Source organism: Jaculus jaculus, chromosome 1, assembly GCF_020740685.1.
Source record: "Jaculus jaculus isolate mJacJac1 chromosome 1, mJacJac1.mat.Y.cur, whole genome shotgun sequence".
NCBI lineage: Eukaryota > Metazoa > Chordata > Mammalia > Rodentia > Dipodidae > Jaculus > Jaculus jaculus.
In genome coordinates, this window is record NC_059102.1 from 168,038,966 (window position 1) to 168,051,313 (window position 12,348).

General features: G+C 50.0%; 1 protein-coding gene and 1 non-coding gene across 2 annotated transcripts; both read right to left on the minus strand.

The window, feature by feature from the left end:
* Positions 1-1,362: 1,362 nt before the first annotated feature.
* On the minus strand, positions 1,363-10,349 carry Ccdc86 (coiled-coil domain containing 86). Its single transcript, XM_004667689.2, has 4 exons — positions 9,583-10,349; positions 4,161-4,290; positions 2,208-2,282; positions 1,363-2,026 (listed from the first exon to the last, which is right to left on the minus strand). The coding sequence occupies exons 1-4, from the start codon at positions 10,326-10,328 to the stop codon at positions 1,907-1,909; spliced, it is 1,071 nt and encodes a 356-aa protein (XP_004667746.2). The 5' UTR covers positions 10,329-10,349; the 3' UTR covers positions 1,363-1,906.
* Positions 8,688-8,824, minus strand: LOC123457834. The gene has a single exon (XR_006635196.1). It is a non-coding gene; the product is annotated as a small nucleolar RNA SNORA46 (small nucleolar RNA).
* Positions 10,350-12,348: the final 1,999 nt, after the last annotated feature.

A 12,348-nucleotide genomic window follows, 5' to 3' on the forward strand; every position in this document is an offset into this window, starting at 1 on the left:
CTGACATGGCAGAAAGCCTAATGAGCAGGGTTTGATTCTCCAGAACCCATGTAAAGCCAGATGTACCAGCTGGCACAAATGCATCTGGAGTTCATTTGCAGTGGCTAGAGGCCCTGTGTATCCATTCTCTTTTACAAATAAAAATATTTAAAAAAAAATCTGGGTATGGTGGCTCTCACCTTTAATTCCAGCACATGGTGGCTGAGGCAGGAGGACTGCTGTGAGTTTGAGGCCAGCCTGAGACTACATAGTGAATTCCAGGTGAGCCTGGGCTAGAGAGACATCCTACCCTGAAAAAAACAAAAACCAAAAAAAAGTGTTTGTTCACGTACCAGTCCTGGAGATTTTAGGTAGGAGGGCCTGGCAATTAGCATTTTAGTGTTATCTTTTTCAGACACAGAACTGAAGCAACACTTCCCACTTTAGTTTTCAGTGCCATGTACAGAAGAACCCAGATTCAGTTGGGGGAAGGGGAATGAGTACACAGGTCAAAGCCTTTGTCAACATGGGGAGCTAGCTGGGTTCTGGTTGCAGGCCTCCAGGTTAGGCTTGGACCTAGGACCCTGAAACCAAACTGCACACATGGGCTGGTGTGCCTGAGTGTAGTTGACTCAGCAGGCCCAGCCTGGCATCTCTATCCCCTCCCAGGGGACCACAAGAGGCTAGACAAAATGGGCTTCTCAGGGTGCTGCTTTGTGCTTGTGGGGGCAGACTTTACCAGAGATGGGAGAGCAGGAGAGCTTTCCACTAAACAGTACTGTAATTGGGGGATGCAGCGAGAGGAAAGGTTCAGAAGCACCTTTCCAATCTACTGCCTTCATTTTTGTCACCCCAGTTGGCCTGTCAGCCAGATGCTTCATCCCACAAACCTTCCATATCAGCTTGTTAGTGTGTTTACACAGGCGCCAGCCTGTGCTCAGAGAAGCAAACTGCCCAGTTTCAGGGCTGCTGTGGACACGGTCTGCACTCTAGCCTTCAGTATCACACGCACAGTTCTATCCAGAGAACATCCATCAGCCCACCCTTGGTACCTGGCAGTGGCTGCCTCACTAGGACAGGGCCTGGGTACTTCCTTCCAACCTATGAATAGCCTCCTCCCATCATGCACTGGAGGGCAGTGGGCTGTAGTTGCAGGGGGAGTAGTGAGTTGGCAGTAACTATTTGGTGGATGAATCAGTGCTCATGCAAGCATGAGAAATTCTCAGGACCTCCTGGACCACTGAAGGTTAGACTCACTAAAGGCCCGGCTCTCTGTCAAGTCTCTGTACCAGCTGTAGCACGTGCTCTGCACACGGGAGAGTAAAGCACCACTCTCGGGCCTTTCGGCTTTACTCATTGTTCCTTAGTCTGGACACACCATGTATTTCACTTGTTTATTATCAGAACGAAAGCCCCGTGGAGCAGGGCCTTTTGCCTGTCTTCTTTGGTGCCTACGATAGTTCCTATGCACACAGGAATTCAATAAGTATTTCTGCTGTAGACTTTAGACTGGATGGGCACGCTGTCTGTGGGGCTTCTTCAGTTTGGTATGGGAAAGGGAGCAGCTCCCGGCAACCTTTCCACGTTAATCTTTGAATGCTGATGGGGTGGCCAGGGAGCAGTGAATCCCAATTCACTCAGCTGGGGGACAGAGGCAGTGGACTGGTCTGGAAACTGCTGTCCTCCACGGTTGGGTTACACCCAGCACGCTGAGAGAGAACTACTAAGGAAGAATTCACTGTTCACGATCTGAAGGCACTTGGAGAAGAATGGGGAAGAAGTGGGGAGGTTCATCTCTCTCCCCAGTCTCTGGCAGGTCCTGGGCCCCCCTGACTTGAGGCCATAGAGTAGGTGTGCAGGTCCCTGCCGAGGCATGTGATAGGGGCACAAGGCATGGTGTCTGCCATGGTTCTTGGCTGTCCTAAGCTCACACCTTGGCTGCTGGCCGCTGGGGCGGCTGCTTCTGGAGCAGGGCCAGGGTGTCCCGCTTCTGAATGGAGCGTAGCTGTTTCTTCTTTGCCCGCTTGAGCTTGGCAGGGTTCCGGATCTGGAGGTGGGAAGAATGGGGGTATCAGGGTGGCTGGGAACTGTGTGTCTGTCCTCTGGGGAAAGGAAGGAACTTGAGCTTACAGCAGTGGCCTAGTGAGTCAGGGGACTGAGGCACACCACAGAGCTGCTTCACCAGGCCAGCCTGCATCCCTCAGGTGGGGCTGGGGAGGGATACTCACCACTTGGACGATTTCGGCCTTCCGCTCGTTCTCCAGGCGGCGTCTCAGGTTCTCGGCCCTGCGCTCTTTCTTCTCCTGGAACACACACACAGGGGAAGGGAAACAGAAGAGGAGTTGATGGGGCCTGGGTCTCTCAGGTCTCTGCTGAGTGAGCCTAGGCATGATTCCCAAGAAGAAGGAAAGGCCTATCTGGGTTCTAGGTGGGAAAGGTGCAGGCCTGGGGGACCTCTGGGGAAAAGCAGAGGGTGATGCTGGCACTGTGCGCCCAGCACTGATGATCCCTGTGGTCGGAAGTGCCTGACTGCAACAGAAAGAAGGTGGCTACACAGACAGACAGGCATGAGGGCGGTGGCCCCACCACCAGAACTCTCTCACAGGAGGAGGAGGCCTCCACAACACCCCGTGCATCAGGTGCCAGGAGTGCTCGCCGGCCTTCCCACACGTTACTTCCCCACCTGTCCTGTCTGCCCAGGTCCAAAGGTCCTGGAATAGGAATGCACAACCTGGTGAGGCTGGGCTTTGGACCTGTTCCCAGGGTGGGCCTGGGCTGAGCCACAAAGAAGAGGCTCTGGAGGGTTTGTTGCAGCCTCAGTCTTGACTGCGACTTTCCAGTAAGGTAACTGTGGCTAAGTTTGTGTTGCCACCTCCCCACTACTAAAACGAAGACAACCACAGGTCCTACCACATTAGGGCTGATTTGACACATAAGCGTGTGAACCACGTGTAGGGCCTGGAACAGCACTGGCTCTGTGGGGAGGGACATTCAGAATCTATAGTCTACTGGGGTGAGCAGAAGTCCGAGCTTTAAATTTTTTTTATAATATTTTTGTTTATTAGAGGGGAGAGAAAGATCAAGAAAGAATGGATACACATGGGTCTCTGGCCACTGCAAATGAACTCCAGACACATAAGCCACCTTGTGCATCTGGTTTATATGGGTTCTGGAGAATCGAACCTCGGTCCTTAGGCTTTGCAGGCAAGTACCTTAACCACTAAGCCATCTCTCCAGCCCAAGTCCAGGGCTTTTTAACTATGCCATTGCTACTGTGGGCCAGAGGTGGGATGGCACCTCTACTGCCTCCATGTGGTGGTGGTGGCTCTTTTGGCTTTGACAACCAGCAGTCACATAGGTGATCTGCTTCCTTGGGGAGAAAGAAGTTAGCCCTTAGCTTCTGAATGTCAGGGCATGGTCTGGGCCAGGGCTGGACAGGAAGCGGGGGGGGCGGGGGGGGAAGGGGTAAAGCCTCAGCACACAGAGGCTGCCACCATCTCTAGGACCTCTGCAACAGGTTGGGCTGGGGTGACTCAAAGTGAGAGTGGCTGACACACCCTCTTCCCAGTGGCCAGGTTGGGTCAGTGCTCTTATGGCCTGGGGACAGCGCTACTGATCATCCCAGCACCACCTCCCTTGCTTGGTCGTGCCTTCTCTAAGTGTAGCCTTTTGCTTTTGCTGCAGACAGGACCCTCTGCAGAGGTGAAGGTGTCAGAACCCTCCATGGTGCTGGAAATGGAGTCCAGGGTTTTGTGCATGCCAGGTAAGTGCTCTGTCAGTGGGGCATTTTTGGTTCTGTGATGGGGGACAGGGAAATGAACTGGAGGAGAAAGGGAACGGGGACCACCCACAGGCTGGCATGTGGAGGCCCCTTCTTGAATGACAGAGCAAAAGAAGGCAAGGCTTTCTAACCTGTAAGCCTTTTCTGCACGGGAGGTCCGGGGAAAAGCTGCTTGGCCTTCTCCCTGGGTTTCCTACCACACTTCCAGCCTCCTGCCCATTCTTGAGCCGGAGGCAGATCTGGGCTGGCAAAGATGTAGGATGACTACTCTTCTCCTCCACCAGGCAACCCTCAGGCTCAGGGGCCCCAGGCCAAGCCCACCTCCTTCCCAGGCTTCTGCCTCAGCTGCAGCCACTGTACCCTCAACCATGCTCAAACCCTGGCCTGAATGGTCTCTCACCTGCCGCTGCCTTGCCTTCTCTTCCTCCAGGTGCCGGGCAAAGTCCTTGGCCAGCTTCTTCTCCTGCTTCTCCTTCATCTTCTGCTGCCAGGAGGTGCGCAGAGGCTTGTCCTGAACCATCTGGGAAAACCTGGGTAGGAGAGTGTGCATTTGGGAGCCTGGGCAGTACTGCCCATGTCCTCTGCTCTCAACTGGCTCAGTGCCTGCTTCTCCACATGCCAGCTGCCACTCATCTTTGCAAAAACCTAAGCATGTGGCTCTGTGCCAACATCCACTGGTTCTTGAGTAGCAGTTGGGAATTCAACCCTTCTGTGACCACAAGGCCTCGGCTGTAGAGTTTTGCTGCCATTAAGGGCAGTGGACTGGGTGCAACTGCCTCTGGAGATGGGGTGCTCACAAGGGTGACACGCTACTTCCCTAGCATAACATCCCTAAGTGGAGTTCTTTGTAATGATACAGACTCTCTCCCACTAGGAAGGTGTGAAGGTGCAGCAGAATCAGGCAAAGAAGTTGGGATTTTTCTGAACAGTGGTGATGCTTTTAGAGTCACGGGAGAATGGAGACAGTCCTGTAAGAATGCATCTAGATGTGCTTAAAGTGTTGTATGGTGAAAAGGCAGAGAGAAATGCTCAGGGACCAAAAATGAAATGATAGAAGAATGCTGAGAACTGTGGGCACTGGGTGGGAACGTGAGGGCTCATATAACCAAGGTCTTTCCCTTTCTCTCTGCTCAAAGAGCTCCACATTAAGAAGTAAAACTGAAAATAGCAAGCCTCCCCACTGCTCTCTCCTGTGACTGCCACCCTGTTGCTCGTTGCCCCGTGGGCCTGCTTTTTTCCAGCCTCAACCCCAAAGTTCCAAACCTACTCAGCAGATCCTCCCAAAGTGGCCCTTCTGCTTCTCAGACTATGGCCTTGACTTCTAAGGTACCCACATTCCTTATTGGGCACTTCAAACCACTGGGCAGAGCCTACTACTGACCAAGGGAGTGTCAATACTTCTCTTTGATTTTCAGCCCCCTTCCAAGGAGTCAGCACATGCAGCCTGGAACGTGACCCCAGGATTACCCATCACAGCCTCTTTCTGTCCTGCCTACTGCACTACTAGCCTCTTATCCCAGCACGGTCCTCCCTTTCTAAAGGCCTGCTGAAGACCTAGTCTCCTAAAAAGAGAACAGTGGGTACCACATTTCCTTCATGGAAATGGAAAAACAATCCAAAAATTCCTTTGGAAGCACAAAAAACTCGAATATCTAAAACAATTTTGAGCAACAAAAATAAGGCTGGTGGTATCATCATACCTCTATATTTCAGAGCCATAGTAACAAAAACAGCATGGTACTGGCACAAAAACAGACGTGTAGATCAATGGAACAAAATAGAGGACCCAGATGTAAGTCCAGGTAGCTATAGCCACCTGATCTTTGATAAAAATGCCAAAAATACTCATTGGAGAAAAGACAGCCTCTTCAGCAAATGGTGCTGGGAAAACTGGCCATATATCTGTAGAAGGATGAAAATAGATCCTTCTCTCTCTCCATACACAAGAATTAAGTCCTAATTGATCAAAGACCTTAATATCAGACCCAAAACTCTGAAACTGCTAGAGGAAAAAGTAGGAGAAACCCTTCAACATACTGGTATTGGCCAAGACGATTTGAATATAACCCCAATTGCTTAGGCAATAAAATCACAGATTAACCACTGGGACCTCATGAAATTACAAAGCTTTTGTACAGCAAAAGACACCGTGAATAGAGCAAAGAGGCAACCTACAGAATGGGAGAAAATCTTGGCCAGCTATACATCTGATAGAGATTAATATCTAGGATATACAAAGACTCAAAAAATAAAAAAACCAAACAACCCAATTAAAAAATGGGCTATGGAACTAAATAGAGTTCTCAAAAGAAGGGAGGGCCCTGATACCACCAAAACATTATAGGCCATTGCCAAGGCCTTTGGTTTCCCACCAGGAATAGATGGCAAGGCCCTATTGTTGAAAAATCCACATATTTGGGCTGCAAGGCCACTGAGAAATCCTACTGGAGCTGAGCTGAAAACCTCCTCCATGTAGACCAGCTGACAGAAAGCTGGGAAAAGCCATGCTGCATGCAGTTCAATGGTAGAGAGAGAGATATCACCAATGAAGATAATCAACAGTGGATACTGCAAGCCTTATAATTTGGCCAGCCAGGCCAAATGAGCCAATGGGTGCAATAGTGGCACGTCTGTTATGGGAGAAACCAACCATTTTCTAATTTGAATGGAGGCCTGCTCCATGAGAGGGAATACATCCCTGATACTGAAAACCTACAACAGGTGTAGTCATGAACCTTAGGGGTGCAATGTCTGCTGGTGTCTGGCTAAATGTATGTACTATGCTCACCAAACTGCCCAGTAAGCACTTTTCTTAATGTTCATACCCATATATTAATGCCACTCTCACTTTTGGTTAGAGAACCTTCTCTTTTCAGATGGCAGTGAGCTTGGGATGACTCAGAAGGCACCATGGTGCTGAGAAGTGACTAGAGGAGTGCTCAGCACTTAAATATATTAATCACACCTACCAAGACTCAGGGTCCATTGTGGAAGAGGTGGCAGAAAGAATGCATGAGCCAAAGGAAGGGTAGGACTCCTTACAACGTGCTCTTCCAGACACAAAATGGCCTGGATATCTAATGATCTCACAGTGCCTGACACTACCTACACAAGACCATCATAATAGGAAGAAAAGATCATGACATCAAAAGACAGACTGACTGAGAGCGGGATAGTATATGACAGAGAGTGGAGTTTCAAAGCACAAAATGTGGGGTAGAGAGGGAATTACCATGGGATATTGTTTACAATTATGGAAGCTGTCAATAAAAAATAAATAAATAAGAAAATGCAACTGAGCCAGGTGTGGTAGTACACATCCTTTTTTTTTTTTTGGCTTTGAACTTGCAATCCTTCTGCCTGACCTTTTTTTTTTTGACAACTTCCATAATTATAGACAATAAACCATGCTAAGTCCCTCTCTCCACTTTCCCCTTTGCAACTTCACTCTCTATCATAACACTTCCCCCTCTCAATCAATCTTTTATTTAGATGTCATCATCTTTTCCTCTTATTATGATGGTCTTGTGCAGGTAGTGTCAGACACTGTGAGGTTATGGATATCCCAGTGCTCTGGAGGCCAAGGTAGGATCATTGTGAGTTCAAAGCCACCCTGAGACTACATAGTGAACTTCAGGTCAGCCTGGGCTACTGTCAGACCCTACCTTGAAAAACCAAAATAAATAAATAAATAAATAAATAAACAAATAGAAGAAAGTGCAACTGATCTTTATTTCATCTTAGTTGCTGTAAGCTGTCACATGACTCCTGGCTAAAGTACCCACTCAGTGCAGATGCACAGCACCAGCTTCACCTGGAGACTCAAGCCAAGTACTGAGTTCATTACTATCTGTATGACTTTGAGCAAAGCAGCCCTTGAGTTACACAGCTGAATCATGCCCAAAGGGGGTAACATAAGGGTCAGCTTTGGCTTCTGTCCAGGGAGGGAAGCTGGGACCAATCACCACTGTTCTTGCCCCTTGACGGAGTGCTCCGAGGCTCCCTCCCTGATGATCCTTCTTTTCTGCTCACCTGGCATAGCCCAGTCCCTTCTTCCTCAGCAAGCACATCTTCCCTTCTCACAGCTAAGTACCAGGACAGGAGCCCTAGCTCCACTCACTCACCTCAACTTGCTCATCCTCTAGCTGGTTCTGTTTGGCCATAAGTGGGCCCACTATTCTTCTTGTGACCTGCTGGGATGGAGGAGGGGCAGTGCCATAATTCTACAATCACTTCAGCTTCAGAGCTTCTTTTGTTTAATGGGGTGGTGGTGGTGGTGGGGCTAACACTCACTGCCTCAGGTTTGAGGTACAAAATGACACATGCAAAGGGCCTAACATAAAATCCATCCTCAGTCAATACCATTTTCTTCCTTACAAACTTCCGCTATCCCCACAACCTCAAAGAAATACATTCTTGTCTCTGGTAAATTTCCACTGAAACCTACTTCTTTCCAGCAGTTACAAGTTCCCCTCTTCCTTCCTTTACTGAAAAGGTGGTACTAGGTGCTTAGGATGGTACTGAAAAGACCTTATGCTATTTTTTATTTTATTTTATTTGGTTTTTTGAGGTAGGGTCTCACTCTAGCCCAGGCTGACCTGGAATTCACTATGGAATCTCAGGGTGGCCTCGAACTCACAGCGATCCTCCTACCTCTGCCTCCCAGTGCTGGGATTAAAGGCATGCGCCACCACGCCCGCTCATGCCATTTTTTAAAATAAATATTCTTTAAATATTTATTTGACAGAGAAAGAGGGAGAGAGAGAAAATGGGTGTGCAGGGCCTCCAGCCACTGCAAACAAACTCCAGACACGTGTGCCCCCTTGTGCATTTGGCTAACATGGGTCCTGGGGAATTGAACCTCGGTCCTTTGGCTTTGCAGGCAAATGCCTTAAGCCATCCCTCCAGCCCCACCCCCTCCCTTAAGTCATGTTCCTTAACTCTTTAAAGCAACAGCAAAATGGTAGAAGTCAGCTGTGCAACAGGAAGAGCCAGGAATTCTTTTGCACTACAGCGTAACCAAGGATGGGGAAAATTCCCATCCACAGGTTTAAATATAGTGCTTTATTTAGTTTTACTTTCTTTTTTTCTTAAAGACAAATATTATTTTGTAGAAGAAAAGGTTAAACAAAGAAACAAGGTAGAGCTATCTGAGATCAGCAAGCTCTGCAGGGCTGCCATGATTTGGATACATGTCTCACAAAGGTTCGTGTTGAAAGACTTCATGTCTTAAAAAGGCTGCAATCCAATTCAAGGCAGACAGACTATGGCATTTCACACATAAGGCTTTGAAAATCAAACCTGCTCTCCGGCTGTGTATACAATCATTTAGCTTCCTTGAGACTCAAGTTAGTCAAGATGTAAATCAAGAACAGTAACACCGACCCCAATGGGCAAAGGCAGTTGTAGTATGTGCTGTTGTATTTGAAAGGCTCGCCCCCTGCCAGGTCCTGATTGCAGTGGCTTCTATAACTCTAACAGACAAGAGTGGGAGAAGACCTCACTGACCTTATCAGGTCATGGGTTCTTGACTTGCTTAAGCCTCCCTCACGAGGTAAAATGACTATTGGATGAATTGGGAACTCAGGTGATGGAGGGGAAGCCCACAAGGACCCCGAAAAGGTGAGGATTATAGAAATAACCTTTGAGGGCCTACCTCCCAGACCCCAGGGCATTATTTTTCCACATTCTGTCTGTGACCACCTGTTTGTTGACACCCTTACTAAAATGAGCTCTTTCCAATCCTGGAGCTGAATTTCGGAAAAGGTATGCCCCAAATGGAAGACCCCAAGCCCCGTCCACACTGCACCGTTCCCCCTCACCTCTTCTTGGAGCGGTCCTTCCACACACGCCCGGATTTGGGCTTCCCCTTAGGGATTTCAGGAAGCGCCTCCCTCTCCTTCAACTTTTTGGACGCTGGGGCTCGGGGGGAAGATCCACTTCGTTTGTTTATGCCGAGGCCGCCTGTCACTGTCTCCCCGGCCGGAGGTGGCTGGCTTGGCTCCTGCTGTCGCTCCAGGGAGCCGGGTGCATGGGGTGTCAACTCCCGTGGTGGCTGCGAGGGCTCAGGACCCGGCGCCAGCTGACCGGGACAAGGTTCTGGGGATCCCGGGCCCGGCTGCAGATGATGCTGAGGGGACCCCGGAGTCAGTTCCTCCTTGCCCGGGCTCGCCTCCGAGTCCGGTTTTCCCTCGGCCTGGGAGTCCCGGGGTGACTCCGCACGATGGAGGGGTTCTGACCTCAACTCGGGCAGTCTTGCGGGCGATTCCAGGCCTGCATCCTGCTGCGGCTGGGGGGACCCGGGGTCTGTCTCTGGCTGCCTCTGGGGGGACCCTGAGCCTGCAACCTGTTTTAGACCGGGTGATCCCGGGCTCCTTTCCGGCTCGGTTCGGGGAGATCCTAGGCCGTGCTGTCGCGCACTCGGAGGCGACCTCGGCTCGCTCCTTTCTTCCGGGTCCGAGTCGAACTCCACGAGGGCTCGTCTCGCCCGCGGAACTTCAGGAAGGTTCCCCGTGGACTCCGGATTCAGGCCTTCCAGCCTCCGGCTGCGCCTCAGCGGCGTATCCATAGTGCACGTGCAGTCTCTGCCGCTTCCGGCACAGCCGGCGCCTTCCTATGACGTCAGACGCAGCGACGTCCGTAGGGAGCGGGAGGACTGTTGCTGGGGCCGCCATGTTGGCGATGGGCGGAAAGGCGGGGCTGTCGGTAGGGCGGAGGCTGGGCATGCGCAATGGTGCATGTTAACCGGCCATGCTTGTCATCTCTTGGAATTGAGAGATCTTAAATCCACGTGTGGAACAAATGGTCTGCTTGAGGAAGGTAGGCAAATGGCCTTGGATGCAATCCCTTTCCTACTCCACAGAGACCATCATGAGGGAAAAGTGGAATCGTCCGTCCCCTGCTACAGAGAGAAGCCGATAAGGGAAAAAAAAAACTCCACCGTGAACTTTGAAGCCTTTGAGCCACTTAGTCACAAGAATAAGACTGGACTTTATTGCCTTCATTCTGGTTCCCTGTAAAAGTGCTAAGGAGAAAAGATTGGGAAGATGGGGTTTGGGGATGTCAATCTACTGTTTTCTCTGATTGGTAGCTCTTTGAATAAAGCAGATGCAATTTCTAGATGTTTGCCTATAGGCCAGGCAGCACAGACCTGAAGCACTGACAGATTCCTTCCCTTGCCACACCTCCTCCCCTACTGTGCTCAAGTATGTAGTCAGTGGTTTTCCCTCATCAACATTTTCAACTTTTATGAAGTTGACATGTCAGTACAATGTACCACCTCTGTTATGGCACACACCCAGGCCACTGTCATGTTGGGTTCCCTCTTGGGTCCCCCTTCTGGAACAACTGGCATTTCCTTTACAGCCTGACAGTGACTTCTGTCGTCTGTGTGTGACCTACCTGTCCTTCCTCTTCTCATTCACCTGCTGACTGCCTTTGTTCAGCAAGCTCTGAGGCCTCCTTGCATGCAGGAGCCCTGCCTTCTGCCCACACTTAGGAACATCTTGGGAGTGGTTCACATACATCCCAGATCTTTCCAACATCCTCAGAGATCTCAGGGCCCCTGCCTAGCACATTCCAGTGGCTTCTTTTAGAAATCTTTGTTTCTCCAGTTGGAGAGGAGAGAGTTGTGAGGGGGCCTGGGAAGTTGTTCAAGTTAGAAGAGACAGGCCAGAGCAGACGGCCAGGGGTAATCAACCAGAACAACCCTTGATGCTGGCACAGTCCCAGAGCAGGAGGGAGTGTCAGATGGGACCCCAGGGTGCCTTGGCCATGGAACCAGGAGGAGGCAGGACAGATGAAGATCCAGAAAAGGTTCTGAAAGACGGACAAGTGGATTGAGAAAATGATGGCTTGAATGAAATGTCTCCCATAGGCCTTTGAGGTGGATCCTTGCTGAAGGAGGTGTGTCACTAGGGGCAGACTTTGGGGCTTATTTGTCCAGCCCACTGGGTGTTCATAGTCAGTTCACTCTTGCTGCTTCCTCCCTACTGCTGCAATTTGATGATGTGAACCAGATTCTCCTCATATCATGCTTTCCATGCAATGATGGATCTTCTTCTTAAAATTGTAAGCTGAAATAAATCTTTTCATTTTATAAGCTGCTTCTGGTCAGGTGTTTTGTCCCAGCAATGAGAAGTCACTGTTACAGAGAAACCCTGAACACATCCTTCTGACATATCCCTTCCCTAAGGGGAAGACAATTGCATGATTTCTCCTATCCCTCTCTGTCACTAGAAATAGTTCCACCCTTGTACTGTAATTATGTCAGTTCCTGCTTCTTTGGCTCCTCTCTGAGGCTCTGTCTTTGGGTTCAGAGCCTTTGTGCCTGTGCCTGAACCAAGGAGAACTATGTAGGTAGGCTTAGCTTGCCCCAGCATTCCTTCCCTATTGCTCAGGCACCTCCTTTCCCACCCTTCTAGCCCTCCCAATTCTCAGAGGAGTGGGCTTTCTTTGATTACTTAACATTCTTGTCCCCACCTAGAGACCTGGAAAATACTCAGAACCACAGTGTGAGGTACCTGGGCCTCTGGAGATTCCCACTCCTGTTCCAGACTCCCTCAGCACATTCTGCTTCCTGATTCACA